The sequence below is a fragment of the Emys orbicularis genome, chromosome 3 (genome assembly GCF_028017835.1).
Source record: "Emys orbicularis isolate rEmyOrb1 chromosome 3, rEmyOrb1.hap1, whole genome shotgun sequence".
NCBI classification, from domain to species: domain Eukaryota; kingdom Metazoa; phylum Chordata; order Testudines; family Emydidae; genus Emys; species Emys orbicularis.
The window spans coordinates 157,707,052-157,732,097 of record NC_088685.1 but is presented as its reverse complement, the minus strand read 5'-3'; the positions used below and the strand labels follow the sequence as shown (position 1 = coordinate 157,732,097).

Below are 25,046 nucleotides of genomic sequence, written 5' to 3'. Positions count from 1 at the left end.
AAAGATGTTCAGAGCAGTCATGGATGACTGCCCTGGAATCCCAGTGCTGTCTGGCTCATGGAGTCCAACACACATACTCCAGAACTCTGGATATGCAAGGAGATATTTGTGTCTGAAGCAGCAGGGAAAACATTTCTATGGAACAAGGCACTAAAAACAAGCACTGGAAGAAAGAGGGAGAAAAGGTCAGCAGGGACCTCTGAGAGAGAGAGAGAGAAAGAAACGTGGTCTAGTGAGTCGAGCATAAACCTGGGAGCCAAAACTCTAGAGTTTAATCCTGACTGACAATGATGCAGTCTGGTTTAGGCAAATCAGTTTTTCTGTGCCTCAGTTTCCCCATTTGTACAATGCATAATTGTAATACCTAACTCAAAGAGGCAACAGAGAGAGAGAGAGAAAGAAAGAGAGACAGAGAGAGAGAGACTGCATTCAGCTGTAGGGATAGACAGATCTATATATACACAACATCTATCTATGTAGATATCAGACAGAGATCTAAAGATATAGATATAAAAATAGCTATAGAGACAGACAGAGCAAATCATAGAACTGGAAGGGACCTCGAGAGGTCATCTAGTCCAGTCCCCTGCAAATATCTAAATAAAGATAAAACACACACACTTATTCTATACACTGTGTAGGCATACATTTAATACAAATTTCTTACCTCTCTGGTAACTGCCAAGGAAACATCATGAAGTCGACAAAGGAGGACTTCTGAATGGCAGGTAGCCAGGCATTTGATGCTGAAAAGTCCTTTCTCCTTCAGTGACCTGAGAGGCAATTACAAAACAGACAGACATAGAAGAGACAAATCATTGGTCTTGCATAGCACTGTGCTAAACACAGTTTCACACACCTGCAACCTGGGGATAGACTCTGGAACCCACACAAGTGGGACACTAAAAGCAAAGGTGCTGGATGTTTGAGAAACTCCCTATTAGTTTTTTAAACTGCTAATAAAAAAATGCTTTCAGTAGCCTGTGTGTGCAATTCCCCAGTGACCTAAGCTGGAGGAAGGTGTATGATTGATTTACTAGTTCCACATGATAGACTCAATCCTTGAGAAAACTAGAGATTTTCATGGCAGACTATGGATTTTCCATCTCCCTTTAGACTCAGGAGACAACTTGCATTTTTCTTCTATAACCCTTATTGATGTTGCCAGTTTGTTTCAGGACTCAACTCACTGAATTAACAGTGCCACCTATTGGTGAATGACAAGAAGCACAGCCTCCTCTGACAGTCTGGGGTACATGGATTTAACTTAATAGAGAAAGCCTTCATTTTTTCCTGTGTGGGGTATGGGGGAGTTGTTAAAGAAAAGAGGAAGCAAGTAGTGGAGGATTAGCGGGGAGAAGGAAAGAGGAGCAGATGAGAGAGGGAAAGTTTAAAGTAAAGGGGTTTAAAATAAAATCAAATAACTGTGTTTATACAAGCATATGCAGGGTGGCAGATTTTGACCTCAGATACACCATTGTTAATCTGGAGTAATTCCACCGAACTGAATGGATTCACTCTGGATTTACACTGGTGTAGCTGAGATCAGAAATGGCTCTATAGCTTCTGAATCCATGAATGTTCTCTTCCCTCTCTATGCCTAATTTCAGTATAGTGTGATCATCAGTTACATATTGTTGTTTGTGCCCCTGTTAGGCAGTGAGGAAAGTTCTTATTCTGAGGATCCTGGCTTCCTAATAAATTACTCCTCACACCCCATGCCCCTCTCCCCAAAACTCCTGCCTTAGAGAGACTACAGGCAGAGCAATTCCCTTCTCAGTATGCATTGAATCCTAGAGTTTACCTTAATCACAAGGAATGCAACTGATTGCTTGGGCCCCACTCACAGATCTATAACTTGCAGAGCTAGGGGAGGATGCAGTTTTTGAAATGAACACACACTCACCAGTAGCAAGGCTAAGGGGAAGAGGCCCAGTTCTCTCCCCTATGCTTCCAGCAATGAGACCAGAGCGGAAGGTAATTCATGACGACTCAATCCCATCTCCCCCAGCAGCTTGAGGCCCTGCAAATTGTAGGGCCAATCCTACTTCTGCCTTTATGACTGCTGAAGTGGCCTCCATCTCCTTTGGCTGGGAGTCAAGGCAGGGATATGATACATAGGAAACACAGGCTTCTAGCTGGAGTACCTTCTGATTATCCTATAATTTTATCTCTTCTCTGTAACTACTATTTGTGGCTACACAAAGGGCCAAAGGAGAAGGTTAATGAATGACGTTAACCTGCTGTTAGCCACAGCAGCATTACAGCCTGGGCAGGAGAACCAGGCTGTAGAGCTTTCCCTGGCTCATATCTACTGGAAAGCAATTGCATTGTGAAGATTGGCTTCATTTAGTTCCCTCCAAGCCCCTGATCCTGAAAGAGACTGAGCATAGCACTGGAGGAGGCAACCACTCACACATCTTTATGTTGAGGGGAAGGAGGGACTTGAGGATGGAGTGTTTCCCTACCAGTCATTGCTATTGAGCCACTTGAGAGCATCAACCAGCCCTTGCTCCGGGTGAGAGAAGGGTCTCATCTCCAAGGCTTCCCCACTTTCAGACTCCTCCTCCCCCTCTGGAGAATCCAGAGTGTTTGCTGGCAGGGAGTTAGCTGTATGGAAAAATCAAACACACAGATATCAATATGGCAGGTGCTGGTCACGACTCCACAGTTAAGGTCGCAACCACGGTTCTATTGTGTGGCTTATTTTGTCTTCTGCCTCTTCTAACTTCTTAGCTGAAATTGCTATTGGTCTGAATTTTCCTACCATTAAAATGGGCAGTCTAATTTTTAATGAGTTTCAGCAGTTTAGGATTAGAACTGTTTTAATGGCTAGGAGACCAAAAAATATGAGCCACATCCTAAACTGGTATAAAGCAGCATAGTTTCATTGATTTCAATGGAAGATCTAGCCCATGGTTTTCACAGTACCATATTTTATTTAGCCCCTAGCACAGCAGGATTCTGGTCCATCACTAGAGCTCTTAGGTGCTATAGTAATACAAATAAATTAATAATAATACTATCCTTATGATTTTTCAACCACTTATCGCTGGACACCAGCTTGTTATGGAAGTCTGAAAATTCACATATATATATTTTAACATACCGTTGAGAATGTGATTATTCAGGGATTTTCATAGATGTCTGAGTCTTGTATATATTTCTGTTCTTTAGGAGCTATCCACTGACATATATCAGGGATTGTGGGGTAGAATACATTTGTCTCATCAAATATATTTGTTTACAGACCATGCAGAATCTAAGCTTTCTTTAATAGGAAACATTAATTTCTAACCCTTATGGTTTCAAAGAAACCATAAGGGTTAGAAACCTTCCAAATGTGAACTGTAAGTAAAGAGATTCAGTGTTAGCAAATGTGGTTGATGATGAATATACTAGTCATCTTAAATTTTACATGATAAATGTATTTTGTCACAAAGCCTATTTGTCATCCGAAGTGCTAGAAGTAAAAATTTTTCGCACCTAAAGATCTTTAGGCCAAAATTTTCTCTTCTAAATTGTATACGAGAAAACTTTTGACTTCTAAAAGTGCAAATGTTGTGTCAAGGCTAGATAGAATGTAGGTTCTGGAGGGGATATCTATATATGATATATAGGATATCATATTTTATATGTGGTCTATAGGGTTTGTATGATATATAGGGTACAAAAACTAAAGTTGAGAATTTCAAAAGCGTTCAGCAACGGCCTAACTCTGCTCCCACTGGTCAACGGTAAAAACCTCATTAACTTTGGCCTGGTCCACACTAACCCCCCACTTCGAACTAAGATACGCAACTTCAGCTACGTTAATAACTTAGTTCGAACTTACCGCGGGTCCAGATGCGGCAGGCAGGCTCCCCCGTCGACTCCGCATACTCCTCTCGCAGAACAGGAGTACCGGCGTCGACGGTGAGCACTTCCGGGATTGATCCCAGAAGATCAATTGCTTACCGCCGGACCCGGAGGTAAGTATAGACGTACCCTTTAATGCCAACCATTTTTAAAAAATCCCCTCCTACATAGAAAGGTGTTCCATAAAAGATTCCCTTCCAAGTACCAACCCAGCCTATCCCTTCTTAGCTTGCAAGATTTAATAGAATCACAAGGTCCTATGGTTGTAGGCTAAACAAAACAAAAACTTCCTATCAAACAAAGAAAGCACAGAGTCACTAGGTACCCCCACTGTCTCTTATCCATTAATTGCAGGGGGGAAAACAATTTCAATATCACCCTGCAGCATCCCACATACGTCACCTGTTATATTTAAGCTATAGGACATAATAATACTGTGCGGTTTGTGGTGCGTGAGGCATGACGCCAAAGCTGGGTGTCTCCAACCTCCTCTGGCTGCAATGGTATTAGGCAGTATTGCTACAGCTGAGAGTGATTGGATAATGATTGGTTGAAAAATCATGCAATGTGATAGGCAGCTGCTCAGAGGTCAATGACAATGAGCAACCAATCAGATCACATATGCAAATGAGTTCATCCTGACTGGCTGCAGTTGAGCTCAGTGATTTTGTAGGAAGTGAACAACAGGTTTTCTGGATTTATACATTCATCTCCCTTTTATGATGTCATCTTACAACCAAAAACAATGTTACACTTTAGAAATTCAAAATGGGTAAAGTGCCATATCCTGAGGTCCCTGTTAAATTTGTTTTCAGGCAAAACTCCCATTGGCTACATAAGAAATGCCCACTTCAGTTTCACTCAGTCTGGAGTGACTACACTGGGGTTACTATGGATTTATACCAGTGAAACTGAGAGCAGAATTCAGTCCATTTGTGCTTTAAACTGTATCAGCCCCCACTCCCAGGGGAACAGAACACCTGAGATTGTGATGACAGCTTTGTGACCCCACTGACACAGTAAGTCTCACCTGATGAGTGTCGCATGAAGCTGCTGTCATGATTGATGATGGGGATACTAGGCAGAGATGGCCTGTTGACCCGTTTCTTTAAGGCAATACCAACGCTGGCTCTGCATGGGTTGGTCACGTTGGGGGTAATAGAAATGATCCCATTGGTGTTAAGCAGGCCAAAACCTGTGGGGACTGAAAGAGCACTTCTAGAATGATGCACTGGATGGCTCCAGGGATTGGTAATGGGGGAAGGCGCATTGGTGAAGGGGTGTCCCTTATTTAAAAGTACTACAGTGCTGTTCTTAATTGCCCCCACCCCCCACCCCCAGAAATAACATGCTTGAAAACTGCATTACTAGGGACAATGACTGTAAAATACAGGCATACCTTCTACAAGGGGTGAGGGAAATTAAGCTTTCCACTTCCTCTCCTCTACTTGTTTTGGGGATGAATAGAGGATTTATGCTGCTGGGGCTGTCAGTCTAGCACTTCTCACCAGCATTAGATTCACTCCACCAAATAGTAATAATAAAAAGTAAAAGTAACCTTCTATAATGCCCTTGGGCTAAGTGCTGACTTGCAACTTTCTCTGCTGCTGCACTCTTTAGAGTTTGTGCTGCAGCACAATCAGAGCCCGTCAGATGCAATTAAATCAGAGTCAGTAAGCCATGCTCTAGTACATTTTTTTAAAAATGTGAACTACTTTTGTAACAGCTTCAGTGCTCCTCTAAAACATAAGCTTCTCAGGAGTGTGTGTAGGGGGTGATTTGTGTTACTGCGTAAGCAGGATCTTCCTTCGTATTTTAATTAGAAACATTTCCATTAAAACGCCTCCAGATCATAACATGATTAAAAGCATTTTTTGGACACAATTAGTTTGTCTTCATTATGGCAGGCTGTGCTATAATGAGAGGCATAGGTCTGATATATAAGGCAGCATTGTCTAGTGGATAGATCTTGGGGCTGGGGAGGCAGGAACTCCACATTCTGTTCCTGGCTCTGCCACTGACTCACTGTGTGGCCTTGGGCAAGTCACCTCATGCCTCAGTTTATCCATCTGCAAAAGAATAATAATAATATTCCCCCTTCTTTTGTAAAGTGCTCTGAGGTCTTGGATGAAAGGCACTACAGAAGTGCTCAGTAATATCATTGTCATTATTATTAGAAAGGAAGAATAGTCCAGTAGTTAGGACACTAGCCTGGGTCTTGGGAGATCAGGGTTCAATTCCTGACCCTGCTACAGGCTTCTTATATGACCATAGGCAAGTCACTTAGTTTCTCTGTGCCTCGATCTCTCCCATATCTAAAATGGGACTAATAACTCCTTATAGGAGTGTTGTGAAAATAAATGTGTTAAAGACTGTGAAGTGCTCAAATACTACAATGATGGGGTAGGTAAGTACCTGAGATCATCATGTCTTGCTGCCTGAGCCAGTTTAGGCTGGGAGCACTATCATAGGTGGCGAGTTACATTCCCGCGTGGTGCCCGGGCACCAGCAATATTCAGAGCCCGGCTCCACCAATATTTGGGGCCGGGTGTCACCTGCCGCCCCCCCGTGCCTCCCCCAAGTGTTCCCCGGCCCCCCTCTTGCCTTCCTGGGGCCCCGGAGCAGAGAGTCACTGTCTCTTCCCTGCAGCTCCATGCTGCCTCCCTGTAGCAACTGATGCTGCAGGGTCCTAGTGCCCCCCATCTCGACTGCCAGGGCAGACTGACTCAGCCTGCCCTTCCACCTCAGACCCTTCCCTTTTCTGGCGGGACCCTCCAGTAGCACCGGGCCCCCTCTCCCCCCCGCCTGCAGTCACCACTCCTGCCCCATGCTGGGCAAGGAGGCAGCCCCATCCCTCACCCACAGTGAGGCTATAGTCAGGGGCAACAGCAGGGGAGGAGGCACACGCAGCATCCCCCGGCACCCACCACGGGGGAGGCAAGGGAGATTCCTGGACCTGAGAGAGGCCCTAGGAGCACATGCAGTGACAGTGGTGGGGGTGAGTGTGCTGCTGGGGGGGCGGGAAAGGGAGGCTCCTCCCCCAGAGCTCGCTGCTGCTGGCAGGGAAAGGGCTGTGGGGAGTCGTTCTCTCTGGCCCCTGTCCCGGAGCAGCCTGCCTGCACCCCAAACTCATCCCCAGCCTTGCCCCACCCCAGAGCCCACACCCCAGCCAGAGCTTTTACCCCCCAACGCACCCTCAACCCTCTACCCTAGCCCTGAGCCCCTCCCACACCCCAAACACCTTATTCCCAGTCCCAGCCAGAGCCTTCATCCCCCTGCACTCCAACCCTCTGCCCCAGCCCTGAGCCTAACACCCCAAACCCCCCAGCCCCAGACAGAGCCCTCATCCCCCACACTCCTCCTCTCGCCCTGAGCCCCTCCCACACCCCAAACCCCTCATTCCCAGCCCGACAGAGCCCTCACCCCTACATCCCTACTCTTGCCCTGAGCCCCTCCCACACCCTCATCTGCAGCCACACCCCACAGCCCTCACCCCTGCACCCCCTCCCATCCCCAAACTCCCTCCCAGAGCCTGCACCCCAATCCCCTGCCCCAGCCTAGGGCCTGCACCCCAGACCTCCTCCTCCCCCAACCAAACTCCCTCCGAGAGCCTTGGGCGTTTGGGGGGGCAGAGTTTGGGCGGGGGCGGGTTCTGGGCACCACCAAAATTTCTACAAACCTGCCACCCCTGAGCACTATGTCAGGAAAATAGTCAGCCACACCTTGGTAGAGAGGCAGTCTCCCATATCTTTAGAGTGATGTCTCCAACTGACTGAGTCAGCCGTACTGACAGGAGTTTCATCCAGCCTCCTCAGCAGTAAGGAAATTTGCAATGATTCTAGAGGGAGGGGTAATTGGGTGGGATTTCTCCATAAAAAATCCCTGTGGAAATGATGGTTATTTCTCTAAAGGGATCTTCCTGCCCTGCAGCTCTGGTTATAAGAATGGAATATAGTGACCCTAATTCATAGGGCCTGACACTGCAGTGCCTCACACACTATTCATTTACACCTGTGCACAGTAGGTTTAACATGCTACCAGTTGGAGTGAACAGAATTTTTCACTCACTTTGCACAGGTGTCAACGGCTAAACAAGGTGTGAGGCAGTGGAGAACTAGGCCTATAGCCGTCAGCAGCCACTTACCTTCCTGAGCAATAGCCCCTGGGTCAACGTTCTGCAATTGCTCATGGAGCTGCAGGGACCTTTCCTTCTCTCTCTCGCTGCGCAAAAGCTCCATCTCTTTCATTTGCTTCTGGCGCATTTTCTCCTGAGCTGACTTGGATATTGTGACGTGGATCTGGACACAACACAAACACACCAAGGTACACAAATGATACAGAAAGCAGGAAACACTGTGGTACAATGTCACAAACACTGATACGCTTCAATATACACCTCAATAGTTTCAGAAGCAATTGCCCTCCCTGCATATAATTAAACAGAAAAGGTACTTGGCCAGATTCACAAGCGGTGTAATTTTCATGTCTTTAAGTTACTGCGAGTGGATGGAAAGGGAGTGGGTGGGATGGTTAGGGGTCACAGGAAGGCAAGCAGCCAACAGGAAGACGTCAGGAAAAGCAAGCTCCTCTATTTTAATTTACATCCTCGCTGGCCATTGAAGGGCTGTTGGGCCCAGCATCACCTGGAACAGGTGAGGTCAGCTACCTCTCAGCTCAGACTGATCAGCTAGAGATCAGGTGATTATAAAAGCCAGCAAGTAGCTGAGTTGGGGTGGAGAGCTGCGAGGAGCAGGGAGATTCTGGCAGGAAGCCCCTGAATAAAGAGAGAGCTATAGGAAGTAGGTTGGTTCCTGTTGCAGGGTGACTCTCAGACAAGGTGGCTGGTAGAGTGGGAACCTGCAGAGAATGGACAGACCTCTGCATTAGAAGGGAAGGGACAACTGAGGTGCTGAATTTATGTTATCTGGAGGAAATAAAGCTGAAGCCCTGAGAAAAGGACCTGACCTGACTCTGAGGATGGTGCCACTCCTTCCTGGGCTGGGTAGACAGGCCAGTATCCTACACACCCTCTCGGTTGCTTCCGATAGTACAACCCTTGCCTCCACCGTCTCAGCATGTAATTCACACTCACCAGTGAGTAACTTGCACCACCTCTGAATTCACGTCAGAAACAGAGAACTCATCCTACTTAACCTTATCACTATTTCCCAGACAATAATTTCTGCTTCTCCTTTGTTCAGAGAAAATACACAGCGAATGTCTGACTCTTTAACCTAATCAAACAGGGAAGAGGGTCCCTGACAGAGGAAGTTTATTATTTTTATTATTAGTTGTGATTTGTATTGCAGTTGTGCCTAGGACCTCATTGTAGGAGGTACTGTACAATCACCGAAGAAAAAGGATATCCCTGCTCCAATGACCTTAACACATACATACCCTTCCATTGCTCTCCTTCCAATCATCACCCTTTAAAAGATGAGGGCTCGATAGGGGTCCTGTCTCCTTGGCCTGGCTGAGGGAGAGGGTTGTTAATGGCAGTAAATATTCAGCAGGCTTCATGCTACCGGTCAAGCCATTTTTGGGAGCAGGCAAAATGGGTTCCAGAGTTCTGAATTCTGATAAGCCAAAGACACATACCATATATTAGTGCATCAAGCAGCACACCAGCACCAACAGGTTGATGGGACTCTGGCTTTTTGCATCTGCTGTAGAATTTACATTTCTTGAAATACAGATCTACTGAGTGAGGGAAAATGCTCAATCTGCAGCCCCTGGGGAGCCGCTGTGATTGCTGAAGAAGGGTGAAAATAAAGATTTTCCCTGTGGAAAAAGAAACATTTTCCTATATCTTTCCAGCTATTCAGGCCTGAGTAAAGCATTCTCCTTCCCTGAGTTTACAGACTTTGTGTTCATGTGACACTTCTACCTTCTGACACCCCATGTATTAGGTAAAATCAATTATTCCTCCTCTCTATTGGCAAATTAAAAGCTTTTAAAGAAAAGTTTTGGATTGTTGAAATATGAACAATACAATAAGAATTCTGGTTGCTGCAATGAATTTCCCGCAAGTGGATTCATTATCAAAACTAGCAGCTCAGCCCCTGAAAATAGCACCTCTGTCCACACACACACTCTAGGGGACTGGGTGTGAAAGTTTCCTTTAATATGTATAGCACAGGGCATCTGATGCTGAATTACTCTCCAACAGAGCTGCTAAGGCTCATAGAACTAATAATTCCATGCACTGCTTCACAAATCATAAAAATCATACCATAAACTAAACTAAAAAAAAGAAGATATGTTTTAAAAAAATCAGGAATTTTTTTCACTGGCTGGTCAAGCCAAAGTCTTATCAACTAAAGAGATGGATTAACAAAGGGCAGTTCTTCTCTGAAAAATAGTTATGTAAAAACATCACCTTTGTAACTCAGCAAATCTGCTCCCTGGTTATATTTATAATCATAGCTGCATATCAGCAACTAAATTAAGCGTGTACTTTTACTCCTGGCACCCCTGGAGAGCCCACACAGCTCTAGGAGAGGTAAACTGGTTTCTATTCCTTTTCAAACATTATCAACAGAATTATTTACTAAGTTCCAGTGGTTATAATCTGTGTAAATCCACTGAAGGTAATGGGGTAGCGAAGGTGTCGCTCAGGGCTTAACCTAAAAATACTGGGGTTGCACACATGTAACTGAGGCCCTAATTTAACTCGCAGAATATTCTCAGTGATGATGCACGAGAAAGAAAGAACTCAGCTTGACTCTCGATCCAAGGTTGAGTTTGCAGGGCTGGTAGTTAGGGGAACAAAACATTTTTAAGAGTCAACTGATCTCATTTGATCTGGGGTAACTGAGAGGTGACTTAATAAATGCCTTTGATAAAATAACCAATAAATGCCTCTTTTACAGATGTAATATTTAGAACTATACTTTAGGAGGTTGAAAAGTTCAGTTCAGATAAGCACTCCAGTGTGAATCCATATCTGAACCTCTTGGTCCAGTAAAACTGGGCTGGAAAGATCGCAAGAACAACCTCTGTCATGGGGTTTTGGAATTACCAGTGAAAAAATAAACAAAGTGGATCAGACTAGTATAGATCTCAAAAAAGGTTCAGTTTGGGTTCAGTTCAAGTTTAAAGTGAAGGTTCATGGGGGTAGAAGGGGCAAATGAGGGCATTTCTTATTTTGTGTGAAATGGTTCATCTGTCTCTAACCTTGAGTGGCACCAACAGCCAGTGCTTAATTTGTAATGAAAGAGGTACCAGGGTTCACGCAATTAGGTGCCAGAGCTCAAGCAATATTTTACCTTCATAACTGATGCAGCAAGCCCAGAGGTGCCTGGGTTATGAACTGCCAAACCTAGAGGTGCTGGAGCTCAGCATTAAGGCATAAATTAAGCACTGCTAACGGTCATATAGAGAGGCAAGTTCCCATCTAGTAAAGTGTATGAGACAAAGGAGCTGAGAAAATGCTTTCTATTTTATTTATGAGCTGTTGGGGGTGAACTTCTCAATCCCTGCCATCAAACATGTGAAGTCATCTATTGGATCCATTCACATCTGGCAAGGCCACCTCACTGCTTCCTGGGTGTCTGGACTCTGGGTTAGTTTTCTAAAGTATCTCCCTCTAATAATGAAGGATTGTGGAATGTTTTTCCAGTAAGACATTTATATAATTTCACCTATGGGGGGCGGGGGGGAGAACTCCCTGTGTTCATTTTATGACAAAATAAATACACGCCCTGTACATACCCAGAGATTTAAGGATCTTCTCCTCAGCATTGCTGTCTGGCCTTGACCTTAAAACAATTGAGGAGAAAAGAATTTATGAGGAAATATAGAGGAAGAGAGAGCACTTTAATGGAGGAGAGGTTCCTTGTCAGAATCACCATCACAGAGCAGGAAATGTAACCCACAGGTCTCAGTTTGCTGGCAACTGCTTTACAATGGTCATTGGGTCCATCAGTTAGTAAAGCCACATGAGGGGCAAATCCTGCTCCAACTGAAAGCAGTGGGTCACCTCTTTGGATTCCAGCCTTGTGTCCCCCAATGCAGCTCAGGAGGGAGGGGCACATTAGTGACTTTCAAACATCTATATGGTCCTGGTTCCACTAGAGGTTAGGCTGGTCCTACAGCTCAAATTAGAGCAGCCACGTTTACACTAGTGTGAGAGAGAAAAGAATCAAGCTTTGTCTGTTCCAGTTTTAGATCAGATTGTGATTCAGAGATTCATGGATTCATAGATTATAAGAAGGGACCATTGTGATCATCTAGTCTGGCCTCCTGTATAACACAGGTCATAGAACTTGAATTAATTCCTGTTTGAACCAGGGTATATCTTTTTAAAAAACAACTAATCTTGATTTAAAAGTTGCCAGTGACAGAGAATCCACCTGATTCTCAGTTCACTGATATAACTTCCCTAACTTCCCCAGAGGGAAGAATTAGGCCCTTCTGCTCTTAAAGAAATAAATAATTTATCTTCAAAATCTATTTGTGAGTAAGAACCTAATAAGTATATTATGATGCAACTAGACATGTATATACAATATCTTAGTGAAGTATATAAACTGCAATTGTAGCTTAACACTATTTATTATTATATCAAGCATAAGGCTGACAGGTAGTTTTCCCCAAGCACAGAAGCTAAACTAATAAATGGGGATAATACTTATAATGTATATTAATTTTATAATCATCCCATAGTTCCTTAATAGAATCATAGGACTGGAAGGGACCTCGAGAGGTCATCTAGTCTAGTTCCATGCATTCATAGCAGGACTAAGGCCTTGGCTACACTTACAAGTTACAGCGCAATAAAGGAGCCCCGGGCGCACTAGCTCACTCCCCGTCCACACTGGCAAGGCACATAGAGCGCTCGGACGCCGCGGCTACAGCGCTGCTAGTACTCCACCTCGGCGAGTGGAATAATGTTTGCTGCGCCCCCACTGGAGCACCGCGGCACCAGTGTGGATGCCCTGGTCCTATAGTGCGCTCTGATCGGCCTCCAGAAGTGATTCCAACGGTCGACTTTCCCACTCCAAACTGGTTAGCGACCGATCGGTAGCTGTCTGGAGTTGCCAGCTTCCAGATTGCAATAGCCACCCGCTTCTCCACCGTCAGGGCAGCTCTCAATCTCATGTCCTTGCTCCACAGGGTGGGGGCGAGCTCCTCACACAGTCCCATGAAAGTGGCTTTTCTCATCTGAAAGTTCTGCAGCCACTGCTCGTCATCCCAGACTTGCATGACGATGTGATCCCACCACTCATTGCTTGTTTCCTGAGCCCAAAAGTGGCATTCCACGGTGGTCAGCATGTCCGTGAATGCCACAAGCAAACTTGCGTCATATGCATTACTCAAGTCGATATCATCGTTGGAGCTCTCACTGTCACTTTGGATCATAAGGAATAACTCGACTGCCAAATGCGACGTGCTGGCGAGACTCATCAGCATATTCCTCAGCAGTTCGGGCTCCATTCCCACAGACCGAAAGGTAAGACAGAGCACGCAGTACAAAAAACGTTGAAAGATGGCGCTGGGATGCGAACCGATGCATCACGGGGCATTGGGACAGGACCCAGAATGCCCTGCAGTCTACGCCCCCTTCCCACAAGCCACAGCACCAGAATGGGAAGAGGTGCTCTGTGGGATAGCTGCCCATAATGCACCGCTCCCAATGCCGCTGCAAATGTGGCCACGCCAGTGCGCTTGCAGCTGTCAGTGTGGACAGACTGCAGCACTTTCGCTACTGCGCTCTCTGAAGGCAGGTTTAACTCACAGCGCTCTACATCTGCAAGTGTAGCCATGCCCTAAGTATTATCTAAACGATCCCTGACAGGTGTTTGTCTAACCTGCTCTTAAAAATCTCCAATGATAGAGATTCCACAACCTCTCTAGGCAATTTATTCCACCCTGACAGTTAGGAAGTTTTTCCTAATGTCCAACCTAAACCTCCCTTGCTGCAATTTAAGACCATTGCTGCTTGTCCTATCCTCAGAGGTTAAGAAGAACATTTTTTCCTCCCTCCTTGTAACAACTTTTTATGTACTTGAAAACTGTTATCATGTCCCCTCTCAGTCTTCTCTTTTCCAGACTAAACAAACCCAATTTTTTTCAATCTTCCCTCATAGGTCATGTTTTCTAGACCTTTAATAATTTTTATTGCTCTTCTCTGGACTTTCTCCAATTTGTCCACATCTTCCCTGAAATGTGGCGCCCAGAACTGGACACAATATTCCAGTTGAAGCCTAATCAGCACGGAGTAGAGCGGAAGAATTACTTCTCGTGTCTTGCTTACAATACTCCTGTTAATACAACCCAGAATGATGTTCGCTTTTTTTGCAACAATGTTACATTGTTGACTCATATTTAGCTTGTGGTCCACTATGACCCCCAGATCCCTTTCCACAGTACTCCCTCCTTGGCAGTCATTTCCCATTTTCTATGTGTGCAACGGATTGTTTCTTCCTAAGTGGAATATTTTGCATTTGTCCATATTGAATTTCATCCTATTTAGTTCAGACCATTTCTCCAGTTTGTCCAGATCATTTTGAAGTATAATCCTATCCTCCAAAGCACTTGCAACCCCTCCCAGCTTGCAAACTTTATAAGTGTACTCTCTATGCCATTATCTAAATCATTGATGAAGATATTGAACAGAACTGGGGGACCCCACTCATTATGCCCTTCCAGCATGACTATAAACCACTGATATCTACTCTCTGGGAACTGTTTTCCAGTCAGTTATGCACCCACCTTATAGTAGCTCCATCTAGGTTTCATTTCCCTAGTTTGTTTTGAGAAGGTCATGACAGTATCAAAAGCTTTATTAAAGTCAAGATGTACCACATCTTCCCCCCTATCCACAAGGCTTGTTACCCAGTCAAAGAAAGCTATCAGGTTGGTTTGACACAATTTGTTCTTGAAAAATCCATGCTGACTGTTACTTATCACCTTATTATCTTCTAGATGTTTGCAAATTGATTGCATTATTATTTGCTCCATTATCTTTCCGGTTACAGAAGTCAAGCTGACTGGTTTGTAATTCCCCGGGTTGTCCTTATTTCCCTTTTTATAGATTGGCACTATATTTGCCCTTTTCAAGTCTTCTGGAATCTCCCCACTCTTTCATGACTTTTCAAAGATAATCGCTAATGGCTCAGATATCTCCTCAGTCAGCTCCTTGAGTATTCTAGGATGCATTTCATCAGGCCCTGGTGACTTGAAGACATTTAACTCTTTTTTGAGTTTCAGATCATTGAAGATCTCCTGGTTAAGCCAAGGTGGTCTCTTGCCATACTTCCTATCTTTCCCACGCAGTGGGATAGTTTGCTCTTGTGCCCTTAATAATGTCTCTTTGAAAAACTGCCAACTGTCTTCAATTGTTTTTCTCCTTAGACTTGCTTCCCATGGGATCTTACCTACCAACTCCCTGAGTTTGCTAAAGTTTGCCTTCTTGAAATCCATTGTCTTTATTTTGCTGTTCTCCCTCCTACCATTCTTTAAAATCATGAACTCTACCATTTCATGATCACTTTCACCCAAGCTGCCTTCTACTTTCAAAATCAGTTCCTCCCTATTTGTCAAAATCAAATCTAGAACAATCTCTCCCCAGTAGCTTTCTCCACCTTCTGAAATAAAAAAATGTCTCCAATACATTCCAAGAACTTGTTGAATAATCTGTGCCCTGTTGTGTTATTTTCCCAACAGATGTCTTGGTAGTTGAAGTCCCTCATTTACCACCAAGTCCTGTGCTTTGGATGATTTTGTTTGTTGCTTTAAAAAAGCCTCATCCACCTCTTCTTCCTGGTTAGGTGTCTGTAGTAGACCCCTACTATGACATCACCCTTGGTTTTTACCCCTTTTATCCTTACCCAGAGACTTTCAATAAGTCTGTCTCCTATTTCCATCTCAACCTCAGTCCAAGTGTATACATTTTTAATATATAAAGCAATACCTTCTCCCTGTTTTCCCTGCCTGTCCTTCCTGAGCAGTACCCTTCTATACCAATACTACTTGTTGTCTTTCACCTAAGATCTCAAAGCATTTTACAAATATTAGTTAATTAAGCCTCACAACCTCCTGAGAAGTTGGTAAGTATCTGGGCTCTCATTTTGTGACGGGAAGACCAAGGCACAGAAGGGATTAAGGCCTATATTTACAGAAATGGCTTCTAACTTTGGTAACTAGATACCCAGTTGATAATATGTGCACCAGCAAATTGTCGCAGAAACAAGTATTTGCAGATGCAAAATTCTGTCCTCACAATGAGGGGCCAGACTCAGGTCCAGCTGAAGCGTGGGTCTTAAATGATTTGCCCAAAATTACATAGTGAGTCATTCTGCAGTATACTTGTAACCGTGCTGGTCCCAGGATAGTAGACAGACAAGATGGGTGAGATAATATCTTTTATTGGACCAACTTCTGTTGGTCAAAAAGACAAGCTTTCAAGCTACAAAGAACTCTTCTTCAGGTATAGTGAGTCAGTGGCAGTCAGGAATAGACAAAAGAACATGAGAATGGCCACACTGGGTCAGACCAAAGGTCCATCTAGCCCAGTATCCTGTCTTCTGACAGTGGCCAATGCCAGGTGTCCCAGAGGGAATGAACAGAACAAGTAATCAAGTGATCCATCCCCTGTCACCCATTCCCAGCTTCTGGCAAACAGAGGCTAGGGACACAATCTCTGCTCATCCTGGCTGATAGCCATTGATGGACAAATCTTCCATGAACTTATCTAGTTCCTTTTTGAACCCTGTTATAGTCTTGGCCTTCACAACATCCTCTGGCAAGGAGTTCCACAGGTTGACTGTGCGTTATGTGAAAAAATACTTCCTTTTGTTTGTTTTAAACCTGCTGCCTATCATTTGGTGACCCCTAGTTCTTGTGTTATGAGAAGGAATAAATAACACTTCCTTATTTACTTTCTCCACGCCAGTCATGATTTTATAGACCTTTTTCATATCCCTCCTTAGTCGTCTCTTTTCCAAGCTGAAAAGTCCCAGTCTTATTAATCTCTCCTCATACGGAAGCCATTCCATACCCCTAATCATTTTTGTTGCTCTTTTCTGAACCTTTTCCAATTCCAATATATCTTTTTTGAGATGCTGCAGTATCTGCACGTGACCACATCTGCACGCACTCAGGAGTCCTGGTTCCTACTCCTAAACCGTAACCACTAGAACATACTCCCATATATCTGGAGTGATTTTGGTTCATATCAGACATACAATCTACAGTATACACATAACTAGTGTATACTAGTATACAAATATCTTGGAGTGCTGACTGTGACAAATAAACAAACTACTTAGATGAGATCTGTAGGATGAGGCTACAATGGAAGGGAAGAAGATGCCAGGAAGACATTTACCTTATCTCAGCAGTCTCCTGTATAGTGAGAGCAGCCTGGTCCAATTGCTGAGAGCTTGAAAGAGGCATTGGAGAATTGCCAGAGTCTCTATCAGGTGGTCTCACTGATTTGGGAATAGGTGGAATCAAAGCAGAACCTAATGACTTCCTCATCTTCTCATCATTGCAATGCAAGTACTGCCGGGAAGTCTGGAATTGGAAGAGTTCAGGCCCCACAGGGTTAAAGTTCAAACTGAAACAAGTAACTTTCACCCTAACTTTACAAAACAGTTCAATCCAGCTCAGTGATTATGCAGAGGCAAGTGAGGTTTAGAAAGGAAGGCTGGTCACATGGGTTAGCACAGGCAGGAATTCATTCTGTTAGGCTACAAAGTGGAAGATCTCTGCAGAGATAGGGATTAGAGGGAGTATATCTGGAGGGCTAACAGCCAGCATTCCACTCGAACCACAAAAGAAAGTGCACCTTCTTCCATGCACTGTGTAGTGGACTAGCACTGTCAAACTCTCCTCTCTCGCACCCCATTGAAACCTCAGTCGAGAGGAAGAAGCTATCTGAGGGAGGGAGAATTGATGGCACCCCTATGCTCCCGAGCTGGGAAAGGGGAAATGAAGGGAAAGCAGTAAGAAAGGGGCCAGTGCCCCACTCTGCCTCCCATCTAAGTATTTTTATCGTGCTCATCACTGCAGAAGCTGTGCACCCTCTGCCTATCTTTCCTCCTTCCCGCCATCTCCCTGCTTTGCCAGTGTAGTTTCTGGGAAGCTGTTACTCTTTCAGACTTTCTGATTGTACTGGGATGAGTTTGGATTGCAGTCCCATGGCTGTACCTAAACCACCTACCATATACCAGTGAACTCCAGCCAATTTTCTACTGCTTATTTCACATTCTGTCCAAATATACTTCTCTAAAGTCCATTTTTTCCTGTTATTGCCCTTTCTACAGACCCTCATCAGCCTTTCAGCCCTGACATTAATGTGATCACTGGATCCTAGGTGCGCTCCAATTTCCATCTAATTTATCATATCTGGCTCATTGTCAGTTATCAACTCCAGTAGAGCCGCCTACCTTGCTGACAGTGCAATGTGTTGTGTATGAAACCATCCTGTACTATCTCCATAACAGACAAACATTTCTATTGGAATGGGTCCCCTTCTGGGTCATCAATATTGTGACTGGGAGACTGGAGGAATGGAGAACAAACATTGATCCTTTCTTAGTTCTCCCATTATCTTCTTCACTGTCAAGTGGCCAAATTAATTCCTGATGAAAATCCAGTGAAGCCAGTAGAATTATGGTAGGCCTGGATCTGGCCCAGTATCTAGATAACTGAAATCCAATGCACTGGCCTTTTGATAGGCTTCCTTTGTTTGCAAAAGTATTTTCTAATCACCTTCCTTCTCCTGTGTAGTGAGGTCTAATAACTGTAACTCCTGTCACCCTTGCAGAGTCAACAAAGTTAATGGAAAGGGTGCAGTATTCTATCCCTTTTAGGGTCTCCTTAGTAGAATTGTTTGCAAAGTTCCAGTCAGTTACCCCTGCGCAAATCCACACAAGGCAATGCAGCTGTACCGGGGCTACTGAGGGTCTTACTTGAATTCTAGAAACTTTATTAGAGTTGATGATGGACTTTTGGATTCCAGGTTGAGTTTGCAGGGCAGGCAGCTACAGCCAACACCTTCATACACCTTCATAGTACCTTTGATATGAAAATAATTGAGACACGATTGCATCTTTTGCTCTTTACACAATATTAACCATAAGGAACCACGCAAGCACAGTTGGGTCACAAATGCCCATGTTTACTAACTATATTGAAACATGCAAGGCCTTACAACATACATATGGTGCCTCTGACTGGTTTCTGGTGGCTTCTCCTCAAAACACAGAACATGATGAGCACTATTTAAAAAAGCTACAACCCAATTCCTATACAGTACAGACACTAAACCCATAGTACCTCCATGATGCCATCTTTAGAGAGTAACTTTTCATAGTACAACCACACTTCAGATAGGATCCTAGACTTTACCCATGTCAGAGGAATCTCTTAGAGCTCTGCCAGGCACTAAAACTGCAGAGGAACCATATTTGGTTTGGTTCAGTTTTCTTATTCAATGCCCATTTACCTCTTGGGAAGTTGGAGTCAGCTCAGTGTGGGTCTCACCACGGCTCCAGCTGATCATGCCATTCTCCAAGGTCTTCTGCTCCCTTTCATCTGTGCCATTGGCTTCTGGGGAGGTAGGGATGCTTTGAATGGGAGGCATGGGCTTGGAAGTTAGCAGCAGCCTTTGAGAGGCAGATCTGGAAACAGCTGGCTTCAGGGCAACCTCCTTGGGGCCACTGGAGTCAAGCAAGCCTGAAAATCAGAAAAAAATAGCACTAGGGATACTACCTTTTAGATCTAAGATAACAGAGATCTGACTCCAAATCAGGTGACTTTCTTCAAAACGTGTAGTTAACCGAATGGTGAGAATTGTGTTCCCATGGACACATGTTAACATAGAGAGGCTACAGCCATCTGCAGTTGAGTGGGCCAGTCACATCCATCCAATTCCATAGAAATACCCCAGATAATATGATGGTTTTCTATGCTCCTATTTACTATTTGAAAACTGACATCTGGATTCACATGGATTAAGAAAACAAACTTTTAAACCCCTGTGAAAGAAAGATTAAAGCAGGTAAAGGAAGGGGGGAAAGGAAATATAGACAAGATGAAAATATAAACCAAGCAAAAGTAGTGGCTCCAGATAGTTAAAGCTCTTTTACAGCAATCAGTAACATAAACAAGGATGAACATTTGTCATTTTTTCTCCACAGGAAAGGAAGGTCTCCTCATTTTTGTCCTTCAAGAATGTTTTGATGCCAGCATCCACATACAGATCCCAACACTCTGGGTGAAACCTGGACATTGCTGGCAATTGAACTGAGTATTTGTCAGTGTCACATGCTAACCCCTCTATTCTTGGAAGGGTTTCATTTCATCAGGGATAGCAGACAGGCACCCAGCTTTACCTCTGTGTGATGCAAATAAGCCCTCAGAGATCCTCCTCTTCTTGAGCTTGTCCTTGATCTGAGCAGTTTCCATGGCCGCACTGCTCACCTCCAGTTCTTTGGGATCCTGTTTCAAGGTGGGGCTGTCCAAGCCCTCCAGAGAGGAAATGGCTCTGGGATAAGGTGGGCCCCCATCTCCACTCCACAAGCATGACTGTTTTTTCATCTGGACTTTCAGTACAGACTGAAGAGAGGCTGCAGGCCAATTTAAAAGCAAGAGTCAAGTAAGTCAACCTCACTCATCAAGAATCCATCAGTCAATTTGAGGCATTTATTTTATTCTAGTTTTTAGAGATCAATTTAATTTTATTTTCATTTTGGATCAAAATACTATGACCCTAGTGCTTGTTAAGAGTGCTGCATTGACTGGCCAGGAGAGTGAAGCTGAGGGCCCCACCTCTAGTAATGAGAAGGGAGCATCATCTCAGTCTTTGGCCTCTCTGCTGGGACTGCCCTCAAGGATCCCAGTGGCGATGGTTTTTATTCAAAGGAATATGGACCATATTGGCAGTTAGAAACAGGACTGTGCAACATACACCAACAAACAGTCCTCAGATGGTCACAAGCAGTTTTCAGTTGAGTTCTATTAGCAAGAGGACAAAGCCCAGCTACTAATCAGTGACCTTCAGATCTACTTAATGGCAGAAATTCCACCGGAGGAAGGGGGTGATCAGCACTTTACCAACAGCATTCTCTGACTTGCAACTAGTTCCTGGAATCATCACTCACAGCAAATGAAAAACAAAAGGGTAGATCTGGACACCAGGCTCAGAGAGTGCCTCCCCTTCCAGGCAGCCAGGCTTGCAGCCTCACGTTTCTATCTGGCCTAGGCCACAGGTCAGTCATTCTGTCCCCATCCTCACCTTCATCTGCTGTCGTCCATCTGCTTCCATACAGCTGCAAGTTTGAATCGATGCTTCCCCCTCGCAGCGATCTGTATCTGGGTTTGACTTTGGGGACACTCCCACAATACACCGCAACAGGGGCTCGGTACTTAGCTTTAAATTAAGAACAGTACAAATAACCCAAGTGTGTGGTGCTTGAAAAGAAGAAAAAAAAAAAGAACAGCTGTCCCCTTTCACACATTACACAGTGTGGGCTAAACCATGCATTCCTGGCTCAGGCAAAAACTTCATTGACTGCAGCCTCTCTAATCTAACACTCATCACTGGGGTATCTGACTACCTTGCAAAATTACATAATTCCTTGTTAGTGATCTACTCTGTATTTCCTCTCCTCTCCTGGCTAAGGTTGCTGAACCTCAAAGAGGTCAAGCTTTTGCAAAACTCAAACCATCTGGAAGGTTCACAAAACTAGATCAAAAATCCTTCTTTCCTTGTAATTCAAATCCAGGCTTTTTTCCTCCAAGAGAGACTCAATTAAAAAAAAAAAAAGTAAAAGCACAACACCAATTAATAATGTCTGTTTCTCTAGCTAGAGGGGGCCTGTGCTCCAGATTAGAAGTCCCCAAAGCTCACCTGACACATGTGGGTACCCTATCTACCAAATGCAAACTTATTTCTTGATTCAAATGTCCCTTTGCCCCTCTGCTCCAACTCCACCCTATATTTTGATTGGATTTTGTTCTCCTTTCTGTTCCTTCTCCTACAGAGACTCCTAAAAACTACACAAACCCATAATGCTTGAGTTAAACTTTCTAATCCATGATGCTCACGCAGATTCAAAATTAGGCAAGGCAGTTTTTCTCCTCCCTCATCCAGGCCAGCATCCCGTACCTTTGCACATCAAAGACAGACCATAAACTCTTGCTGAATGCAAAATGGCGACCACGCTTGCCAAGCACAGTCACCACCCCCTGGTATCGGGCTAACTGTACAGTGTTTTGAACACAGCACTCGCACACATGCTGCCGGTCCTAGAGCATGATAGCATTACTCGGCACAGACACAAGACTCTGTGGTTAATTTCCTCTGGGTAACAAGTGAGTGGGTGGGATTGCTGCAAACCCCAGTTGTGGAGCTGCAAAAGGCAGAGTACTAGAGTCTAATCCAGTCCTTTACCTGCTGTGAAATCATCATGTGTTGCCATGTGTATGGGCAGAAGGGCTCTTTTCAGTTCAGAGGCTACTTGCTGTTTTGCTTTTCACTCGACCTGCTGCTGGTGGTACCTTCTCTTTATAATGTCCAGAGGCCTGCATGGAAATACAGCAGCATTAACATGGATGACAAACTGTCTTTCCCTCACATTTCCCTGTCTAATGGGGTTCTTGCCTGGAACATATCAGAAAACTGGTGAGGTCAAGGGAGAGCTTAAAAAGCACTTGCACAGTAGCTCAATGCCAAATTCAACAATCTCTACCTGTTGCAAACCCGCCAATTTTATTTAGGCTTGCTCCAGTCTGTTTCCTAATTTTTTGGTCCCTATCACTTCAGTAATTCAGAGCATTTAATGCTTCTAAACAGAGGGTAGCCAGCACACAGGTGGGAGTATAATTCCTCCAGCAGCCATTCTCCCCAAAGCTGTGCAGGCAAGGGGAGCACAGAGGCAGGGAGCTGTCTCTGAAAGGGTTGCCACTGAAGCATCCAGACAGCAGACTGTGTAGCAGAAACTACATTTTCAAACTCTTGATGGCAAATGGGCAAATTTATGCCTGGTGTAACTCCATTGTAGAGTTACACTAGGAAGGGCTGTGACCCAACGTAAGGAGGGGCAGAAGGGGAAGAGTGGCAGATTTTCTTTTCTTTCTCTTTAATTCAACTGAATTTGAACATTAGTGAAAGGTGCCTGATTAACAGCTGAAGGCTGGAGTCGTCTGTATATCCACAGCCTAGTTATAGCAACATCAGTGCGAGCTGCCCGTATCCTGCCCTCCCCCACCAATCTGCTTCAATCCTGATCTGTCTCTGGGGTGAGAGGGTAGATCAGCCTTCTTGGCCCATTTGTGCTGAACTTTGCAGCTAGATCCCAAACCAGAACCGGAATTCTTCTGAATCCGTCAACCCTTACTACAGCAGACAGAAAAACAGACCAACACACACTTGGTGCCACCCAACATTTGCTGCACCACTGGTATTTGTAGTATTTACTTCGGCGTAGGAAATAGTATGGTGAAGCCAAACACCACTGCACAGTCCATGTTGATTTTTAGTGGTGACCTCTGTGTGCACATGCACCAAAACCATACTCATGCTCTATACACACACACTTACCAATACATACACACACTTCCCAGGGTCCAATGCGCCTTGGGGCCAATATTATAGTGCTCAAAGCCTAGCAGGGTGAAGGGTAGTTTGTGTAGAAGCAGGAAGAGTGCTGTAAAGGATGTACTTTCCAATTTTATTTAGCCTTGCTGCAGTCTGTTTCCTTACTTATTTGGTCCCTATCACTTCAGTAATCCAGACAGTACTCTACTGTTTATAACTGTCTCTTCTTTGGACATTGTGGCCAATATATTGCAGTGTGAAATGAAGATAAATTGGCCTAAATTTTATCCACTGAAGTTGATGGTAAAACTCCCATTGACTTCAATGGGAGCAGAATTTCTCCAATGTCGAATGCTTTTGAAAATTTCATCCTTAGATGCTAAAAAAAAAAAAGCATTGAGAAAAGATCTTTGCTCACAGTAAGCTGACTGCAGCAAGGAGCCAGAGAAATGGATTCATTAAAAGGACTAAATGCATATAGCTTGATTCATAGATTCATAGATTCTAGGACTGGAAGGGACCTCGAGAGGTCATCGAGTCCAGTCCCCTGCCCGCATGGCAGGACCAAATTCTGTCTAGACCATCCCTGATAGACATTTATCTAACCTACTCTTAAATATCTCCAGAGATGGAGATTCCACAACCTCCCTAGGCAATTTATTCCAGTGTTTAACCACCCTGACAGTTAGGAACTTTTTCCTAATGTCCAACCTAGACCTCCCTTGCTGCAGTTTAAGCCCATTGCTTCTTGTTCTATCCTCAGAGGCTAAGGTGAACAAGTTTTCTCCCTCCTCCTTATGACACCCTTTTAGATACCTGAAAACTGCTATCATGTCCCCTCTCAGTCTTCTCTTTTCCAAACTAAACAAACCCAATTCTTTCAGTCTTCCTTCATAGGTCATGTTCTCAAGACCTTTAATCATTCTTTAATCATCTTCTCTGGACCCTTTCCAATTTCTCCACATCTTTCTTGAAATGCGGTGCCCAAAACTGGACACAATACTCCAGCTGAGGCCTAACCAGAGCAGAGTAGAGCGGAAGAATGACTTCTCGTGTCTTGCTCACAACACACCTGTTAATACATCCCAGAATCATGTTTGCTTTTTTGGCAACAGCATCACACTGTTGACTCATATTTAGCTTGTGGTCCACTATAACCCCTAGATCCCTTTCTGCCGTACTCCTTCCTAGACAGTCTCTTCCCATTCTGTATGTGTGAAACTGATTTTTTCTTCCTAAGTGGAGCAGTTTGCATTTGTCTTTGTTAAACTTCATCCTGTTTAACTCAGACCATTTCTCCAATTTGTCCAGATCATTTTGAATTATGACCCTGTCCTCCAAAGCAGTTGCAATCCCTCCCAGTTTGGTATCATCCGCAAACTTAATAAGCGTACTTTCTATGCCAATATCTAAGTCGTTAATGAAGATATTGAACAGAGCCGGTCCCAAAACAGACCCCTGCGAAACCCCACTCGTTATGCCTTTCCAGCAGGATTGGGAACCATTAATAACAACTCTCTGAGTACGGTTATCCAGCCAGTTATGCACCCACCTTATAGTAGCCCCATCTAAATTGTATTTGCCTAGTTTATCGATAAGAATATAATGCGAGACCGTATCAAATGCCTTACTAAAG

The 25,046-nt window shown here is 44.3% G+C and overlaps 1 protein-coding gene across 1 annotated transcript in view; it reads right to left on the bottom strand.

The window, feature by feature from the left end:
• The window catches only part of TOGARAM2 (TOG array regulator of axonemal microtubules 2), a 42,578-nt gene extending 20,286 nt beyond the window's left edge, over window positions 1-22,292 (bottom strand). The window contains exons 1-11 of the mRNA XM_065401909.1: window positions 22,265-22,292; window positions 21,107-21,241; window positions 20,205-20,438; window positions 19,316-19,545; window positions 17,192-17,379; window positions 11,572-11,618; window positions 9,256-9,434; window positions 8,003-8,156; window positions 4,889-5,062; window positions 2,469-2,610; window positions 668-773 (exon numbers count right to left, since the gene is read on the bottom strand). Coding sequence (XP_065257981.1) covers window positions 668-773; window positions 2,469-2,610; window positions 4,889-5,062; window positions 8,003-8,156; window positions 9,256-9,434; window positions 11,572-11,618; window positions 17,192-17,379; window positions 19,316-19,545; window positions 20,205-20,438; window positions 21,107-21,241; window positions 22,265-22,292 — 1,617 coding nt within the window. The remainder of the gene's footprint in view (window positions 1-667; window positions 774-2,468; window positions 2,611-4,888; window positions 5,063-8,002; window positions 8,157-9,255; window positions 9,435-11,571; window positions 11,619-17,191; window positions 17,380-19,315; window positions 19,546-20,204; window positions 20,439-21,106; window positions 21,242-22,264) is intronic.
• Between the last annotated feature and the right edge of the window lie 2,754 nt (window positions 22,293-25,046).